General features: G+C 35.3%; 1 protein-coding gene across 1 annotated transcript; it reads right to left on the bottom strand.

Annotated features, from left to right (window-relative positions):
- Positions 1-6,566: 6,566 nt before the first annotated feature.
- On the bottom strand, positions 6,567-8,736 carry LOC113273865 (probable pectinesterase 8). The gene is made up of 5 exons (XM_026523454.1): positions 8,271-8,736; positions 8,016-8,187; positions 7,670-7,876; positions 7,155-7,414; positions 6,567-7,042 (listed from the first exon to the last, which is right to left on the bottom strand). Exons 1-5 carry the CDS (start codon positions 8,678-8,680, stop codon positions 6,889-6,891), a joined length of 1,203 nt encoding a protein of 400 aa, XP_026379239.1. The 5' UTR covers positions 8,681-8,736; the 3' UTR covers positions 6,567-6,888.
- Positions 8,737-21,356: the final 12,620 nt, after the last annotated feature.

The following is a 21,356-nucleotide window of genomic DNA, read 5'->3' as shown; positions in this document are numbered from 1 at the left end:
ATTAGCAGCTGAGAGTCATTCTTGTGACTAACTTTTGGTCCCTTCTTGGCTTGGAGGACTTTGGGACCCATTTAGATTTGGATTTTACAAGAGAATCTTTCTACTTCATACCATTAGGAATTTATGATCATTGTCCTTTTGAATATTTTGCAAAACACCCTTTCTCCAATTTGGAACATCAGATCTTGTTTTTGCATTTAAAAAGTGATATCTCTTTCTATAATTGGGTCTTTCATGAAACGACCTTGTCGAGTGATATGTAAAATTTGAACTATCATTATAATAGTTCTTTTCCCTAAACTTAGGACAATACCGATCTGAGTTCCTTTGGGGAGCAATCTTAGCCAATTCGTTTGATACATAAGAAAGTGTGTCTTTTAACTTACGAATATTGCATCCCCATTCCATATGCCCTTTATTACCATAATAACTACAATGCTTAGTAACATACAAAGTGTGAGTTTTAATGTTACATTTTTGTGGATCCTCTTGCATTGGAGCTCGATGATTTCTCTTCCTCCTCATCTTCTTCTTATCTTTGTTCAACTTTGTTGCTTTCTTGACATTAGCAGAAGTGCTCTCTTTGATTGTCGTACTTGAAGAGAATGATTGAACATGATTTTTATCTTGACTGGTTTTACTTCTTTACACGAAATATGAGCATTTTTTTGCATCAGTGGAAGCCTCTCGTTTAGAAGAATTTTTAGCTTTAACAAATTTTACCTCTTTGCTAATATTCCTTTATAGCCTAATCCTCGTGAATCACGATGATTTCTATTTGTTTCTAACATTGAGGTTAAATTGTTTGAGCTAGAATTAAACTTTTTAAGGTCCAAATTTTCTTCTTCCAACATCTTGATTTTATCAAGAGCACTAGCTAGATCAGCCTCAAGGTGTATTTTTCGGGAGAGATATTCACCTTCTTTCTCTCCAAAACTCTTTTGTTGAGAGTTAATCCTTGCATCACAATCAACAAGTTTCTCTTCCAATAAATGTACTTTTTCAAGAGTAGCATCACGATCTTTCTCTAAAAGTTCCGCTCGAGAAAGACTAGCACTTGCTTTTTCCTCAAGATTCTGTATACATTTAGAATCAGTTTTCTTTGCTTCCTCAAGGAAATTGTTAAGCCTTTCTCCCAGAGAATGAATCTCTAATGAAGCTTCTCTTTTTAGAGAAACAAATTCAGACTTTGAGGTGTCAAGACCAATGACAAGTTGATCAATCATAGCTTGCAGACAATTTATATCGTTTAGATGCTTCTAGTCTCTTTCTAATGCAAGAATTGGTTCAGTTGAACATGAGAGAAATTTTTCGCTTAATTCATTTTCAAGAAATGTTTTTATATTCGATGAATCAATGTTTTCTCGTTATCAAGAAGAGTTCTTTCAGAGTCTGAATCATTGATTACACATACAAGACTTAACTTAATCTCGTTTGAGAACATTCAGAATTATTCTCAGAAGAGCAAGTAGAACTTGACGAAGAAGACCCTTTTAAACATTTCTTAAAATCAAAACATTCAACGTCTTGCGATACGTTAACTGAGTCTTTCTTTAGTATTCGCTCTCGCTTAACTTTACTTTCACTCATGTCTTATAGGTTGGATCGCATCAAACACAGATTGTTAGATCTTTTCGTGTTTGCCTGCTCTGATACCAATTGAAAAGTCGAGGGTACCAAAATATACCTCAATCTAAAACTTTTCCTACCTATAAGTCCTTTCTCCGACAGTGATTGGCTATGGACTGAGTCGAGACAATACAACTAATCGGTTCACACTTCGTGTGATCTTCTATGGATACGGGATCGAGATAATACAACAACGAAGTATGTTTACTTGATAAAAAGGTTCGTACTTAACCAAACACAATAGGATTGCTTATCAAGTAAATATGAATTAACGTTTGTGTGATTTACTTTAATTATAATAAAACAATTATAATGCGAAAAATAAAAGTAAATGACACAACAAGATTTTGTTAACGAGGAAACTGCAAATGTAGAAAAACCCCGGGGCCTTGTACAGAATTGAATACTCTCAGGATTAAGCCTTTACACAAAATTACACCAACTTCGTATAGTTGAGACCAAGCAACTAAACCTATAGTTCACCTAAAACCGTTTGTATTCCCACACCTTCAACTTATAAATAAGTCACGTACTTGGATCAATTCCTTTGGTTCGTATTCCAAACATTAAAGAAAAAACAAATCTGTTTGGTATCAACTCTTTTCAACCAAGTGATATGAGTCGAACAAAGGCTCTTTCCGTTTATATTAACATAAACTCCTTCGTGAGGTCCTTAGATATATCTTATGTTCAATTACCAAAGTAATCGTTAAGATTTTGCGATCAACACTCTTAATCCAAAGAATTGTGTTGATGCCGATCTACTCAATTAATCAATCAAATTCTATCATAAGGATAAAACTGATTATTAAATGGATCCTCTTTTTACCGAAATAAGTATTGTGCACACCAAAGATTATGAACTCACAAATCAGAAATATTCAATATCTTCTTCGTCTTCAAATCTTCTTAGATCTTCAATAAACACCTGCACACAATCACTTGAATCTCTTGTGATCAATCATGCATAGAACGGAGTCTGTTAACAATGGACTATCACAAGATCGTCTTTAGAACTAAAAACAATCTAAAGATTCATGTCGAAACTCTGAACTAGTTTGAGTGAATCTTATATCAGAAGAGAAGATTCTCAAGCATAAACAAATTAGGTGCAATCAAAGTTCAACCACCGTTAGTCAATCAAATCAATGAAAACAAAAGATAAACCGCAATTATCTAGTTTCCCACCAACGGTACTGACTAGAGCTTCTCAATCCCAAAAAAGACTTTAAACCGAGCGGCCGTAAGAGATTTCGCCAAATTAGGTTACTCTCCTCTCCGAATAGGCGGCTTCACCAGTAGCAGCACAACAAGAGGTAGTTTGCTGTTACGAAGGATTAGTTTACTAGAAATGCAAACTTCAGTATTTATAGACTAGGAAGTTTGGATACCAAGGAATTTCCAAAACCGAAAATATTCTCAAGATATTCATTAAAGCACAAATTCGGTTTTTATAATTCCTGGAAATGCTCTGTCCAAAAATTAATGATTGAAATCTCTCAGAAAATCTTTAATTAGTAAATGCACATTACTAATTCTTATTTTCCTAAAAATGAAATTAATAACCTTAACTAAAAGATTCTTAACTTATTTATGTTTCGATCCTGGGATTCTCTTCCCTTAACTATTAAGGAATAGCTTTGAATAATTAAATAATAAGCATTCACAACACGTGTTCAAAGTATGTCGACATCCTAACTTTGTAAGTTCTTTTTCATACTTACAACCTTGAAACCGATTTTCCACACTTCCAAACAAGTTTAGAATTAGTTCATCTGACTTTCAAGAACTATGCGATTGATCAAATAACATTCAATCACAAATCATGGGTGTAACGGTTCTACCAAAAGAATTTTCGGTCCTACCTCCATGTGAGTACTTTGTATAGTCACACTAGCTTTCCAAAATTCGGTTGAATAGGTACTAAGATCGGTTCCCAACATATATATGGTATGTAACTTGAATGTGTTGCACATGTCTATTGGATCGGTTCCCTTTTTCCTAAAAACTTGCTGCACACATCCATAGGATCGGTTCCCCTTTCTGCTATAAACCTGTTGCACCTCATACAAGGATCGGTTCCTCTTTGTGATGTACTTCACCTCTTACTAGTATCGGTTCCCCTTTTCCCAGTTTTTGTCAGACATAAAATCACAAACCCGATCATACCATCTCAAGTGATTACTTAAGATCGGTTTCACTAATAAAAGTCATACCAATACATAAGTCAGGCCTTTGTGAATAGTTTTACAAAGAACACAAACAAGTCATGAACGGTTCTACTAAATCACACATATTGGATGTTTACAAGATATCCAATGAATAACAATCCCAATAACACCTGACGATTTCCTTTTGGATTCACAAACAAGTTTATGAACTTACTTCCTTAGAACACATATAAACATTGTTCCTTAGATGGATTTTGGTAAAGATGCAGTTCTTGAAGATAGTTGATGGATTTGGTGGTTTAATTATGTTTAGGTCTCTATTCAATCAAAAAATCTTTTTATTGTATCTGTTTTCAATTTCTTATGAATCCATTAATTGATTTTGTAGGAAATTTGTAACATAGGTCCTGATCTTTGGATTGATACCTGATGTGAATTTGTGGGTTGGCATTTTGTTCAATTGAATTTTGGGTAAAAATCCGGTATCGGACTGGAACCAGACTTGTGTTACCGGTACATGTACAAGTACAGGTTTAAGGGCAGGTACAGGTACTCACAATAGAGAACCGGTCAACACGAGGTACATGTACCTGGTTCCTAAGAAACACGGACCGTACCGGACCATGTGCAGCCTTAGTACAACTTGTGATATTTCAATTATAAAGATAAACAATATAATGCGGAAAAGAAATAACACAGACACTAGAAATTTTGTTAACAAGGAAACCGAAAATGCAGAAAAACCCCGGGACCTAGTCCAAATTTGAACACGAAACTCTATTAAGCCGCTGCAGGCACTAGCCTACTCTCAGAACTTCGGACTGGAATGTTGCTGAGATCGAATTAAATTATCACAGAAATTCATATTACAGTTTCACTCCTTACGCCTCTTGAATCCCAACAGGACTCCGCACAATTGATTATCTTAGATGACGTCATTTACATCCTAAGAGTTGCTTCAACTCAATTAAATACTTTAAACCAGTCTGTCTCCCACAGATAAGCTTATATGTGATTTCCATTCTGATCGAAGATCAAGGTGAGGTAAAAAATCGATTTCAATAGACAAGGTTTAGTAAACCTCAAAATATGGTCTTATGACTCCCGAAGAGCAGCCTAGATTATAATTCACCTCACAAGTATAAACTTGTGGAATCAAAAAGTTTTAGATGAAGAAACTTTGTGATTTATATCTATCTTATTTTGCTGGTGAAAGACTCAATAATCAAAACAAGATCAGGATACACGAACTATCAACATAACGATAGTTGGATCTAGCTTCACGAATCCCTTGGTGAAGTCTTTTTAGTTCCTAAAACCTGGAAGTGTTTTAAGGAGAAGACGAATCTAGTTTATAACTAGCACACACACAGATAATGTCAGGGATTTAAAAATCCCAATTGTTTGAGGTTCTCCTTTTATAAAGTTTCAAGATCAAGGTTGCTTTGGATTTAATCTAAGGTAGCTTTGGAATCAAGAAATCAATAATCATATCGTTAGATGAAAAACTTGACTTGAGATTAACATAACACAATATACACTCTGGTTAGGATGAACCGTGACCGGACCGTGTATAATGCTTGGATCATAAAGGTTAGCCGAAACTAGCCAATTGAAAAATAAGCTTAACCATTTTCATATAACGCTTTAGGACTTTTCTTGAGTCACAAATGTGATCAATCATGTCTATCTGTGTTCTTAGAGAGTTATTCAAATGTCAATTATCTCATAGAAATAATTCCGATGCATCTGAAAATATTCGACAGGGTAAGTACGTGTACCAGGTAAGTGTATTGTACTTGTTCTTGAATATTCTTGTCATAGTACGTGTACCGGGTATATGTACCCTTAAGACAAAAACAAGTTCAGGAACTCACAAATTTTTCATGGTATGCGTACTGGGTATGCGTACCTTTCCGGTTTTGAAACCATCAAATATTTTTCGGTTTGCATCCTAGGTACGCGTACCTTTCCAGGTTCACGAGTCACGGACTTTTTATGGTATGAATACCGGGTATGCGTAACAAAAAGTCGTTGCCGAACTATAGCTACGTGGGTACGTGTACTGGGTACATGTACTGTGGCTCCATACTTATAACAGTTCTCTCAATATGTGAACTGGTATGCATACTGTCATGTATCCAGATTTACAGTAGTTCTATATCTCCCTAATAATCGATTTGAAACATTCCCGAATAACATCAATGACACATATCACTATTCCAGGCTATTTTCAAATTATTTAATCTTGAATCATAATTTAGGTCATCAGCAATAAATTGTCCTTAACCAAATTCATCAAGTATGAACAAATGTTCTTAAGCTTAGCATATTTCGAGAACGATATTGAAGATAAACTTGACTCAAAATTTTTGTTATGCATGTACTGTCTAATTTAGTCATGCGACAATGTCTCATAAATAGAAAGGTGAAAACTTGAGAAATAGGTGCTTCAGTCTTCACTTACCTTTGTTGAAGAAGTTCTCCAGAACTCATGTTGATCTTCGCTTTCAAACGGTAGGACGCAGTGGTATCCGAATCTCGACTACGCACTTCTATCATAATCCGAGACTTGACTAAATGTAGACTAGAAATCAAGGTATAGTTTTGACAACAAACTTGAGATACCAACACTTGCGAGTTCGTCAGAGCAATGCTCTAACAGAAAGGGCTATCGCCTGGCCAGTGTCGATAGAGTTGGCCAACGAGGATGTTGGGTTTGGAAACGTGGTGAGATGTTGAGACCTTAGTCCCACATTTGTCAGATGGGGCTTAATTGAGTATTTTATAAGTCAATGGGATCCCTCAGCTTGTAGACTAGCATGGGCTTATAGCGAGTTGGAATCGGTATCCAAACAAAAGCCCAACGAAAATGGCTCTAAACGAACATTTCTGCATAATAAATCTCCCAAACAAAAGCAGGAGAACAAAAGATCCCAAGATCTATTAAACTTCATTTTCAAATATAAAATGAACACCATTAGCTTTGTTTTACTTGTTCTGGCTATCTTTCAAAGCATATATATGTAGCCTCTGTCTGAATAGCATTGCAATTCCTTAACGCCAAATTATCTATTTTGTAGTTGGCCTAGGCAAATGGTTGTAACCACTGATCTGCATCAATGAAAGACATGTTTATGAATGATGAAGCTTGGGTGTCATTAAGGTTCTGTGAATAAGAGGTCCTCAGTGTTGTATTGGCTCCTTCACCTGTGCATTTATACTCTCCATAAAAGATGGTCCTGCATAGTTAACACTTTCATCAGTTGACCTGTAGATAGTAGAATATTGTCTTTGTTTGCACAAGTTCCTGAACAGTGATGCAAAAATAGGTATATACGGGTGTATGCTTACTGATCTCTTGTAGGGTCATTGAGATCATTCCAGCCTTCTGGGGCAATGATCGAAGTCATTGTTGTGTAAGCAAAAATGACCCTGGAGAAAGGTCTCCAAGCCCTGCCTAGCCACACCCTTCCTGTTCCTCCAACAAAGCAATTAACAAATGCGAATCCTGAATTTTCATCATTGGAAGCCCTACCATGTGCTGTAATAGCCCCATTTACATTCTTCGATCCTACTGGTACTGGATTTGCCATTGAGATTAACTTACAGTTCTGAAATTGCATGCAACAAATAAACTATCAATTGGATGCATGGAGGCAGCTTAATTGTCATGGTATGCAAATTTTCAATATTTCTTTTGCCGGAGGCATATATGAGTTCGGAAATTTCGAACACTTAAAATAACTGATGTTACGTGGAGTAAGTGGATCATCTATCAAAAAAATTTAAGGCTAGATCAGCTATTATTGCTTTTGAAGGATCTCGAGTTTATTCATGAGAAGGTGAAACTTAGACGATATATATACCTCATAAATTGACCTTCCATTGCCGAAAACGAAATCAATGGATCCTTGGATATAACAATCCTTGAAGTAGTGTCTTCCCCTATCATCGTGAAGCGTATCTTGAGCTCCAAAGAACCCACACCCCCAGAATGCAGCTTCATCTCCCGCAATTCTGATTGCCACTGCTTGGGCTCCAACTATACCAGGTCCTGGTATCGGTGCTACGTTCTGCCCACAATTCAAAGTGTAACCGAGTTAATAGAAACGGAATAATAAACACAATACGGTAGCTAATAAGCCTAATATATATGCCTGACCGATGTAAAACCACAAAACAGACAGATATTGAATTGTCAGTATTTCTCACCATGAAACTTAGATTCTTGGCAATGAAGTTGGGTGCAAAAACTTGAACGGAACCACTATAAAAGGTACCATGTGAAGTGTTGGCATTGTCATTATAAACAATTGCCGTTGATTCAAATCCTTGTCCTTGAAACGTGACGTTTGCTTTGGTCTTTGGAACCGTAACCTTCTCACTGCATGTACGGGGATAAATTTTCATAAATAAACTCGTACATATGAAAAGGATACTAGAAAAAGGAGATGATAGTTAGCTTACAAATAAACTCCTGTGTTGATCCATATTATTGTTCGCTTTGGGCTTGAGACTTCAACAGCGTCAACAGCTGACTGCACAGTTGTAAAATTACAACACCCGTTGCCGTCGACACAAAGAATTGAAGTGGTTGTAGTATCTATAGTAGGGAACTTTGGCGTGAAGTTGTTGCAAATTGAGATGCCAGTTTTTTTCTTGGTACGGTGGCACTGGTGATTATGGTGGTGGTGGTTTTTGTAAATTTTGTTTGGGATGAACAAGGAAAGGATAGGTGATGTTGTTGAGAATGTTTTGAAGCCTATATTTGTGAGATAATTTAGGCTAGTTTCATTAGGAATTATAAGTTGTGTAGATATGAGAGCAGCCAAAATGACAGATAAAATTGCAGCTAGAGAATGTTTTTGGAGATTCATTGTGGAGAAGGAGAGACTAGAGAGACGAACTTTTCTGGAGGGAAGATGAAGATCAATGTCAACAAGAAATATTGAGATGCTATGAAGAAAGAATGCACTTTAAGCACAAGAAAAAACTATTTTGAATGTCTTTCAAATCACTCTTTCCTCCTTAAGCCATTTTAGAGGTCTACCAACGTTATATTTTACCAGTTTCTTTGCTTAAAAAGGGAATACAACTATACAAGTATAAGATTTCTTTAAGAAAAAACAAACATGGTTGAAGGAAGGCCCAGCTTCGTATAATTTATAACATCTCATTTTTCAAAGCTATGTAATAAAGGGTTCCTTCAATTAAACATGGTCGAAGGAAGGCCCATAAAAATATAACAAAATGAAAAAATGATAGTAACTCTTTTTCAAATATGGTGGAGTATATAATTATCCTATTTTTTTTTGCTCGATAGAAATGGCTTTTCTCTCTCCCCTCTTCTCCATTCTCTGCATTGTTTTAGATCTTTAAGCTTTAGATCCGTTTTAGAAACCTTTAGAATTTCATAGATTCTTTAGATAATCTTTAGTTCCCTTAGATCCATTCCTAATCATGCCTTATGAACATCGTTTTTTACATTATGATCGAAAGTATTTTGGATTTTCCTTCAAAAAAACTAATCCCTTAACTGAGTTCTATCACAATGGTTCAACTTGTGGAGTTTTTCCATTACTTCTAGCTAAGAAATTACTCAACCTGATTTTTGAAGCGGCTAAGAACGGAGACGTTGGCTGGAAGACATGGAAATTCAAGGAAAATATCATTTCGTTTATTGTGAATAAACAATCCAATAGCAATTGATTTTACTTATTCGTTATGTTATCTAAATACAACCAGAATGCAAATCCAACACCCTTTTATATTCCTTCAGGGAATTGTTTTGAAGGTTGGTTTTCCTTTGCAACTGCTCTTGGTGAAATTATGGAGATGTCTATATCTCATCACAGACATATGAACCCAATCACAAATAAAACCAAAGTCATTCCTTCCTATGCCCAGGTAGTAGCATCTAAGCCTAGATCTTTTAGACATATTCAAAGATTTTTAAACCTCTTCAACCTACAAAAACTACTCATTTTGGACCAAAATTCTTAAACACCTCTCCGTCCTTCTGTGATAGTATGACAACACCAATTCAAGTTTCTGCAACAAGAAATTTTGCTACCCTAAATATCAAGCATATTGATAGGCATCTCTCTTTAGTAAATAGAAAGATGCTTTTATGATCTCGTCACCGATACTAGTCAGCTCATGGGATAACATCAGTAATGCTCTTCAAGTTCAGATTCATCACAACTCTCCTTTGAAGCTCTTTCCTACGAATTCTTGTCAGGTAATCTTTCATAAGGGCAAAGATTTTACAACAGATTTTGAGTTCATATTCACTTTTGAAAACGTAAATTTATTTGTGTTCAAATGGAATGAACATCTTCGTAAGGTTACAGATTTCGATATCGAAATCTTTGGTATCCCATATCAATACTGGTCCTCTGAAGTTATTCATGCTTTGGGAAAGGTATGTAGCGATATATTGGTTATTAATCCAACATCCTTGAAGTTACAGGATCTCACTGCCATTATAATGAAGATAAGGAATCACAGAGGAATCAATTATATTCCTCGAGCAATCAATTTAGTCACGAATTCAGGGGTCTACACTGCTAATATCTTCATTGCCGGAGCACCTGTTAGCTACCGGAACCCTAGCTCTAGGGCACTGGATATTTTGAAACTCAATGATCTGGCTCACTCAAAACGTAAATCAAGCATGAATAATCTGGAAAATAATAACAGAAAAGTAAAAGGCAATTTCCTCCCTGATTCATGCATACTAGCTGGAACTTTCCATAAATCCAAGTCACAAAAGAAGAATATTTCACAATCAATTCCACGGCAGCATTGGGTCGAAATATCACCACAGTTAAACATGGTTAGTTCTGTTTCAGCTGAATTAGTCTCTCAATTGGATATAGATGTTTCTCATGTTTACTAGATGGAAATTGATGAATATGTTGAAACTCCACCGCCTAAACCACCTAAAGTCACCCAGAAATCTCTCGTACCTTCTCACAGAAACTGTACTCCATCCTAAAATATATACCAAGGCCTTTCAGCTCAATGTTCGTCTCCACACCAACTTCAATATCCTCTTCATACCCACTTCCACCCGTTTCAGCAATTCTCCAAAATCATCCTTCACCTACACCAGTTTGTTGTAAACCAATCATTCATACTCCATACCTTTCATGTACCACATCCTTTTCAACCTCCAAGCAGTTGAGATTTAATATTCCAAACTGGGTACTTCCAGAGGCACACATATTGTTCAATTTAGGTGGAAATCTCAGTATAAACTTCTCATCAATGCCTAATCACTCTATGCAATATCTAACTTCTAAGATTACCCAGAATGGTCCTATCCTAAAACCCATCATTCAACTTCCTGTTAAAAGAGTTATTTACAAAGATTTTGTTGTGAATATATTATTACTTTTGAAGAGATACAAGATATATATATATACATGAGCCAAAATCATGTGCATTGCCTTTGATGAGTCTTGAAGATTCATTTATTGTTGATTTGGTGGAGGATGAATCTAATTGGTATACATCCTCAAATTCACATATGTATCCACCTGGTTTTAAACCAAAAAATATTGAGGTAACTGATGATGCTTTTTCTAGTCAAGCTTCGGTGATTGAACGCTTCCCAAAAAATATGGTCACTGAATGTAAAAGACTTGGTATCACTCCTACAACTGTTTTAGCTACCACACCCAAAACCAAAAGAGCTTCCTCTCTAAGGGCTTATCAAGTTTATAAATGAGTCTTCAAATTCTTTCTTGGAATGTGAGAGGTTTAAACTCTCATAAAAGGAGGCTTATTGTAAAGAAGATGATCCAGATGACTAGAGAACCAATCATCGTTCTTCAAGAAACTAAGATGATGCAGTGTATTAGTTTTGATGTTACTCAAATCTGTGGGCATAATAAGTTTGGATGGACTTTCCAACAATCTGTTGGAGTTCTGGTGGTATGTTAATCCCGTGGGATAAGGATTTCTTAGAGGTCACAGACTCACTGGTTGGTGATTACACTCTTCCATATCTTGCATGATAGAGCTGATGGTTTCGAATGGGTTCTTACAAATGTGTATGGTCCAAATAACCCAATTGATAGAGCTGATTTTTGGGTAGAGTTGGACAATGTTTGTAGTTATTGGGATCTACCTTGGTGTATAGGTGGAGATTTTAACACTGTGAAAAGGTGTGCTGAGAGAAAGAACTGCACCAAGCTGCCCAGAAGTATGAAGCAATTCTCTAAATTCATATTACATCATTGATCTTATGGATTTACCTCTAAAAGGTTCTAGATTCACCTGGTCCAATGGACAAGAAAATCCAGTCATGTGTAGACTAGATAGATTCTTCATCTCCCATTCCTTTGAATCTCACTACCCTTTTGTTTCCCAAAATGCAAAAGCTAGACCCACCTCAGATTGCATCCCCTACTCCTAGATATTTCTGATTCTTCCTGGGGTCTTATCCCTTTTAGGTTTGAAATAATGTGGTTTTTGGAGAATGGTTTTCTAATTTTATTAGAAGAGTGGTGGCAGTCATTTTCTTTTGCAGGTACACCTAGTACAATCTTATGGTTGAAACTCAAGGCTTTGAGGGAGAAACTAAAGGTATGGAATAAAACTGTTTTTGGTCATGTCAATACTAAACTCAATCTCATCCTGTGAGAAATTCAGGATATCGACAGCTTGGCTGAAGATAATGTCGTAACAGAAGATAAACTTCAAGAAAAGATCCAATACAAAGCTGATTTTGAAAGAGTTACTCAAATGAAAGAAACTACTTGGAAAATTAAGTCTAACACCAAATGGTTGCAGGAGGGAGACAGAAATACTTATTTCTTTATTAATCAATCCACATACAAAAGAAGGTTCAATAGGATCAGACAACTGTACATTGGTAATGATTTGGTGGAACATAAAAGCAAGATGCAAGATCACATTGTGGGTTTCCATAAGGAGTTATTCACGGAGGCGGAAGTTATTAAACCGGACTTGGAAGGAATTTCTTTTAGAAAAGACGAGGGTACCCAAATACACCACAATTTTTATTTTATCCATCTATAAGTCCTCTTACTGAAAGTGATTGTCTATGGACAAAGTCGAGACAATACTACAAATCGGTATTCAAACTTTGTGTAATTGTCTGTGGATACGAGATCGAGACAATGCGACTACCAGGGTGTGATTACTTGATAACAGGTTCGGACTTAACCAAACTCTATAGGATCACTATCAAGTAAAACGGAGTTAACGTTTGTGTATTTTACCTCTAATTATAATAAATAATTATAATTGAGGAAATAGAAAAGTAAAAGACACAGCATGATTTTGTTAACGAGGAAACCGCAAAGGCAGAAAAACCCCGGGACCTAGTCCAGAATTGAATACTCTGAGAATTAAGCCGCTATACAAAAATCTAAACCAACTTCGTACAGTTGAGACCAAGCAACTACCCTAGGTCACTTAGTTTCCTAAGTATCCATGCGCTTCCGACTTCGTTGAGTGCACGCACTGGAACAACTCCTTTGGATCGTATTCCAAACAGTAAAGGAACAACAAATCTGTTTAGTAACAACTCTTTTGATTCTTTAAGATAAGATATCTCAAGTCATATACAAAGGCTCTTACGTTTAAGCTAATAAACTTTTTTTTCTGGTTAGATCAATCCAATCTCTATTACCGAAGTAATAAGATTCGGATTTGTAACAATAAAAATAGCTCCCAAAAGAACTATTAGGCGTTAACGATCTCACGCAACTATCAATCAAATAAATCTGATTCTAGTTGGATCCCAGCCGATCAAGGTTTGTGCAATACAAAGATATGAGAAACCAATAAGAAATCTTCTTTGTCTTCAAATCTTCTTTAATCTTCAATTAAACTGCACAACACCACTTGAATATCTTGTGATCAATAACGTACAGAATAGAGTCTGTTAGTAATGGATTATCACACGATGTCTTTAGATCTACAAACAGTTCTAAAGATCTCTTCGATACTTCGATCTAGTTTCAGTGAACCTTATATCAGAAGAGAAGATTCTCAAGAATAAATAAACTAGGTGCAATCAAAGTTTCAACAACCGTTAGTCAATCAAATCAATCGAAAACTAATAATACTGCAATTATCTAGTTTCCCACCAACGGTACTCGTAGAGCTTCTTGGTCCCACAAAAGTCTTTAAACGAGCGGTCGTAAGAGAATTTCGCCTAATTAGGGTACTTTCCTCTCCGGATAGACGGCTCCACCAGAAACAATAAAAAGATGAAGTTTGCCCGGCTCTTAGGATGGTTTCCTAGAAATGCAAACTTAGGTATTTATAGATCAAGGATGTTTGGACACCAAGGAATTTCTAAATCCGAAAATATTCTCAAGATATGCAATGAATGGAAAAATTCGGTTTTCATAATTCCAGTAAATGCTTGTCCAACGTTTTCCGAAATCTCTCAATAGAAAATCTCCAATTATTAGATGCACATTATTAATTTTTATTCTCTAGAGATATGCATTTAATTGCCGGTCATTAAAAGCATATATAACTAAAAACCTTAACTAAAATATTTTCAATTAATTTCTGTACGGGGATCCCCTTGAGTACTAAGGAATATCTTTGAACAATAAATGATAAGAGTTACTATCCGTATTCAAAGTATGTTGACATCTTTTCTATGTAAATCATCTTTCATATTTACATTCTTGGAATCGGTTATACCACACTTCCAAACAAGTTTAGATTGGGTTACCTGTATTCCAAGACTACTATGTGATTGATCAAATATCAAATCACATCCATGGGTTCAATAGGTTCTACCAATCACTGGGATCGGTTATACCCTAATATGGAAACACTTGTGATCGGTCACACAAGTTACCAAGACCGGTTACATCAGTTACCAGGATCGATCACATCAATTACCAGGACCGGTTACCATATACTCATGGTATTGCTTGTGATCAGTCACACCAGTTACTAGGATCGGTTACACCAATTACCAGGATCGGTTACACCAGGTACTAGGACCGGTTATACCAATTACAAGGATCGATTGAACAACACTCTGTGATCGGTCACACCAATTATAAATATAGATCATACCATCTCAGGTGATTACTTAGGATCGGTTACACCAATTAATCAAAACTAGTCATACCAAATCATAAGTCGAGCATTGTGATTAGTTGTATCAAGATACATAACAAAGTTATGATCGGTGCTACCATCTCACACATATTGGCAATCAAAAGATTTACAATGAATAGTCGTACCAATAAGCCTAGCGATTTTCTTTCGATTCATAAAACAAGTTCATGAATGTACTTACTTTAAAAAATGTAAAACATTATTTCCTAGGATGAAATATTCACCATTACCCATTCACATAATCACAACAACATTCATAAGATTATGTCGATGTGATCATGTCTCACTAATAGATCATCTGATCATGTGATCATGTCTCAATACTAGAGTAATATATCCAATACACAGCTTCGCAGTTATGTTTTCAATATAACACGACTTGAAAGATACATTAGGAATGAAACAGTTCAAGTCAATATTACTAACCTCAAGAGGAAGGATGATATCGTCGTTGTAGTTCGTTACTGCTTCACGTTCTTCAGGTCTTCGAGTAATACTTGTATGTCTCAACATTCCTAGACTTTGTAGTCTAACCTTAACGAAGTTATCTCTAGTTCATAATCAAGCGACTCTTAGATGATGTTTGACACACTAAAATATGACAACCAAACTTGACATACCAACGCTTGGTGGGTTCAACCAAGCTATGCTCTAACAATCTCCCCCTTTGTCAATTTTAGTGACAAAACTCTTAATACATATGGATAAACAAATTACAAGAATTCATTATACATACACTTGATTCCAAGTTTCAACATCACAATAACCTGAATATATTCAATCAATAAATTCCGTTGTTGATATTTGAATAACAAGGTTTATAATCCCCCTAAAGGTAGATAGGTATATATTCAATCTGAACATCTTTGTTGTTCCCCTATTTGTAGTCACGATAACTACAACAACAATATGATATGTTTCTCCCCATCAGTTAATGCTTTACTCTTTCGTTGGATATAACGTTTAAACACAATTGTCCTTTCCTTAGTGATTGCAAATCACTTGTTTACTCCATATATTTCTCCCCCTTTTTGTCACAAAATGACAAAAGTCCGAGCAAATAAAGGTCAAACGGAAAGGATCTTAAAAATCTAAAAGACTTGTAAACAACCTATAAGAGTTAAGCACGAAGGTTTCACATACCACTTTAGATAACCAATATTAAATCCAAAACTACAAGTAATTTAGTTTTAGTATGTTATCAAGGAAAAAATTTCCCAAAGCAATTTTCCCTAATAGTTTAAGAAACTTAAATCCCTTGTTAAACTGATTGCAAACATACAATCGCTTATTTCGATAAGACCAAAATAAAGATCAGAATTAAATCTATTTCTCTCATCAGGTTCTAATTATTCAGACAATAACTTAGACCTTTCCCTTTAGACAAGAAAAACACTAGGTTAGTTAACTAGTCTTTCTTGTCAATGCATCCGATTAGACTTGAATAACTGATTCCTTCAATTTGATAAGTCTTACTAAGATCAGAATTAACTTAGTTTCTCTTATCCGAAATCAAATTGGAGTAAACAAATGATAACGTATTTTGTTAAGCCATAGACAATACATACAAACCAAAAAAATTTGACTTGCAGAATTATTTTCTTAACCGGAAGCAATTGAAACAAACATAGACATTATAGCATCGCAATTGCACCGAAATTTCGTTAAGCAAAAACACTTGATACCCAAACAATAAAAAAGATACCAAACAATAATCCAAATAAATTGACACAGTTTTTATTAACCGGAAATAATTGAATCACACACACACACACACACACATCCATACACATCATAATGGAATATATCAATTATACCGAAATTTTGTTAAGCAAAAGCAAAATATATGCAATATAAACAGGCTTTTCTTAAACAGGAAAACAATTAACTAACAAATCTGTTACCTCAGATTCCGCATCCTCTTCTCCCCAGAAAAATATATCATTAAGCGCAAGTTCAAGTAAGAACTCTCCCCTAGTATGTTTCCATCCTCCCGCAAGAACAAAAGAACAACAAAAAATGAAACCTTTACCAGAGAAATCGGTTTTAACTAATGCGTGCCAATAGAAAAAAGTTGAAACCCCCGAAACACATATCTTATGCTAAACACAACTCATGTAAACACAAATTGATTCAATATATATTGTGACTTTTCACATATGAGTTTCAATCAGAACACCTTATGATCCTTTGATAAAGCCTACCAACATGGGCTAGAACTTAATCCCGCTAAATCAAAAAGCCACTCAAACCATAAGGGTTACATCATATGAGATCGAATATTAAGGTTAATGAAAACCGAAATCAGACATCCCATAAACCGAAAACACATAGAAAAGATAAAGACATTCATTCAAAGGCTATGTAATTGGAAACTATCACTAGAAGAATTATAAAAAATAATTTTATTCATAAATATTTTTTTTCTAGTACATATTTACAATTTTGGTCGATCTTCATAAAATAACTATGAAAGACGATTAAATGTCGATTGGATCTACAAAACTTTGGTTGGTAGCCCAGCCACAAGCTGAGCACCACTCCTTTTTGAATAGCAACCCCTAATCTATAAAAAAGAAACTTATCTACATCATTACTGACATCATTACTGACTAGACAGTTCTTCAATCTCTTAAAAAAACACAAAGTATCCTCACCTAGTTCACCCAACGTGGTAAAGGCTAGGACATCCAAACCATAACCATGTGAAACATATTGATCCAAGTATTTGTTACGTTTTCGCGATACAACATTTGAAATAGCTTGGCCTAGGAAAAAAACACGAATACCTTCACCTGTGAAAGGTGATACTCATGTAACATCATACAAACATCCTGACCATTCTCCCAATTAAGAACAAGGATGTCAGCAGGGCGCAAGTTTCTATTATCCTCAGATAAAAACCCAAGGGCATCTTCTTTTACGAGCGGGCACACCAGCTTTGTAACAGATGTCAGCGATTAGATCACGTACCAGGTTATGCCAAAACTTGAGCCCTACATCCTTGGCACAATGAAGAGCGTGATCCCAAAAATATCCATGTGTCTACTACAGCTTGAGCATAGGACACCTTCAACAAACAAGGGGTTACCAAGGCGGTAACAAACTACGTCTCTAAACCGTCTTGGTCCAAGGCATTGATTCGAACCACTAATTGGTATGGCCAAAAGGTAATGTTGAGCATGCTTAACACGATTGCACTGCCACAAAATGGAATCTCTTTTGGGATTTGCTTCTTAACTGCGTTGAAATAAGAGACTGCCAGGGAATACATAGAAGGGGGGAAGTATCATCAACGCAATAATGATAGTTTTATTCAAAAATAGACCTTACAATAATCGAAATAAATCAATAACTGATGTTTATTTTCTTAGATTAAGTGTTACAACATATAACTTAATCCCTAGTGGTGCTCTGATTTTTCACTGAGGTTTCTTCAGTGTTCAAACTTTTGAAGCATGTCTCGAGAGACTTGTCTGCAACCACTTTCTGTTTTTCAAGGTTTTCAACTCGAACCTTCATGTCTTCAAGATCAACTTTTGTTTCCTCAATCCTATCCTTGAGTCAATCTTGATTTCGAACTGTAATTATGAGATTGGTTCTTAGTTCTTCAAAACCATGGATATAATCAATCATACTATCAGAAGGTATCCACTTATTTTCTGTTGGATCTTGAAGGTTGTAAGCCAACAAACATGACTCATCTTTGGATCCAGAAGAACTACCGGAATCACAATCAGACATGATTTTTGATATGATCTTCTTCTTCCTTTCTGTATTGATTCCTTGACAATTCTTAACCTTTTGAGATTCCTCCTTATTTCCCTTTGTAAAACTGCGAGTTATTGGAGTCATGCTCAGGGATTTAAATAAGAATTAATCAGGGTTTCTTTATATAAGCAAGAGAAAGTTTCTCTTAAGAAGAGAAACTTTCGGACCGAAAATACAACGATTTTCCGAAAATATATAAAGAATATATTTTGTTTCCTATATCTGAACTTCTCATGCTGGAAGGTTTATTAAAATCCGAAAATTTCAAATAAAATCTATTTTTGGAAGATCATGATGAACATGAACAATTTTTAATACAAAAATGGATCCGCAACTATCCTGAAATTGTCACAGATTTTTTGATAAAAACACAAACGAAAAATTGTGCTATCATTTTATGTGCTTTCTCATCCCAAAAGTTATGAGGACGAACTAGGATGAGAGTGCACAATCTCCACACTACTAGGTTGTATCGGAGTAAGCCTTTTCTAGCTTACAACGAGTATCTGAAACATAGTTCATGTTTCTCTTTGGTAATTTCTGCCCAAAGTATTTTCTCCCAAAAAATGATCCTTCTTTGATCTAAAGTTATGATCATGAGGAGAAGCTGTACTGATGTGAGAACTTTCAAAGATAGACAGATCTATCTTAATTCTGTCAATGAGATTTTCATAAGATTTTCTCATTCTAAGGATTTCCTTATTATGTACATCAGTATGATTATCTGAAACAATTATCAGAAATCTTCCCTGATGTGTTTCTTTTGGCAGAGATTTTTTCTTTCCCTTTCTTATGGAATCGTTCTTCATGTAAAAAAAAGGTTGTTTCAACATGAATGAGGAGGAACCTTCTTCCATAAGTGATTATCAACTCTTACTTTTAATTCCTTTGAGTTGATTTTATCGGGTTGGGGTATATTATATCTTTCTACTGAGAAATGATCTTTCAGTTTTTTAAGACAAGAAACTTCTTTCAATACTTTTACCACAGTATTTTGAAGAAGTATAAGATTCATGTCAAGTGACTGAAAGTTGTATTCCTTAAGATCACTTTCACGGAATCGGTTCAAAGTTTCCTTTGGACAAGATTTCGTTTGATCATCAGTAGATGTAAAAGATGGTTTCCCATTCTCTTATGACTCGATATTGTTAGGAAGACTACTATTATCATGATCTGTTTGAGATGTGACCAAATGAGTTTTGTTATCACAGTCTGTAAAAGTCGAACAAGGACTTTTGGTTTCTTCATCAGAAGAAATTATAATAGAATCATTAGCCAGAGTCATAGAATGAGTCTCTTGATCTTGAGTAAGAGATTTACCAAGAGCTTCTATTTTGACCGTAAGATCCATATTCTCTTTGGCCAGAATATCTAGTTGAATATCCTTTTCTATGATCACTTGCTTAAGAAGATTAGATTTTGTCTTTAAAATTAGCATCCTTGTAAACAAAGATCTGATAGGCTTTAGGAGTTTTACCAACTCTTTATCAGCATCTTATTTTCCATTAGAGATAGACTCAGATGCTTCCATAACTCCTGGATCATGAGTTAACGACGTGGTAGCATCTTCAATATTTGAGTATTCATACTCTTGCATAACGTTAACTGAATTAGTCATTAGATTCAATTCTTATAGCTTGGATCGCACCAAACACAAATTGTTAAATATTTTCGTGTTTTCCTGCTCTGATACCAATTGAAAAGACGGGGGTACCCAAATACACCACAATCTTTAATTTATCCACCTATAAGTCCTCTTACCAAAACTGATTGTCTATGGACAAAGTCGAGACAATACTACAAATCGGTATTCACACTTTGTGTGATTTTCTATGGATACGAGATCTTGACAATGCGACAACCAAAGTGTGAGTACTTGATGTTCGGACTTAACCAAACTCTATAGGATCACTATCAAGTAAAGCGGAGTTAACGTTTGTGTATTTTACTTCTACTTATAATAAACAATTATAATTGCGGAAATAGAAAAGTAAAAGACACAACAAGATTTTGTCAACAAGGAAACTGCAAATGCATAAAAACCCCAGGACCTAGTACAGAATTGAATACTCTCAGAATTAAGCCGATATACAAAATCTACACCAACTTCGTATAGTTGAGACCAAAAAACTACCCCTAGTTCACTTAGTTTCCTCAGTATCCCTGCGCTTCCGACTTCGATGAGTGCACGCACTGGAACAATTCCTTTGGATCGTATTCCAAAGAGTAAAGGAATAACAAATCTGTTTGGTAACAACTCTATTGATTCTTTAAGATAAGATATCTCAAGTCATATGCAAAGGCTCTTCCGTTTAAGCTAATAAACTCCTTTTCCTGGATAGATCAATCCAGTCTGTATTACTGAATTAATAAGATTCGGATTTGTAACAATCAAAATAGATCTCAAGAGAATTATTAAGCATTACCAATCTCACGCAACTATCAATTGAATAAATCCGATTCTAGATGGATCCCAGCCGATCAAGGTTTGTGCAACAAAAAGATATGAGAAACAAATAAGGAATCTTCTTCGTCTTCAAATCTTCTTTAATCTTCAATTAAACATGCACAACACCACTTGAATATCTTGTGATCAATCACGCACAAAATTGAGTCTTTTAAAAATGTATTATCACAAGATGTCTTTAAATCTAC

Source organism: Papaver somniferum, chromosome 4, assembly GCF_003573695.1.
Source record: "Papaver somniferum cultivar HN1 chromosome 4, ASM357369v1, whole genome shotgun sequence".
NCBI lineage: Eukaryota > Viridiplantae > Streptophyta > Magnoliopsida > Ranunculales > Papaveraceae > Papaver > Papaver somniferum.
This window is presented reverse-complemented; position numbering and strand designations above follow the sequence as displayed.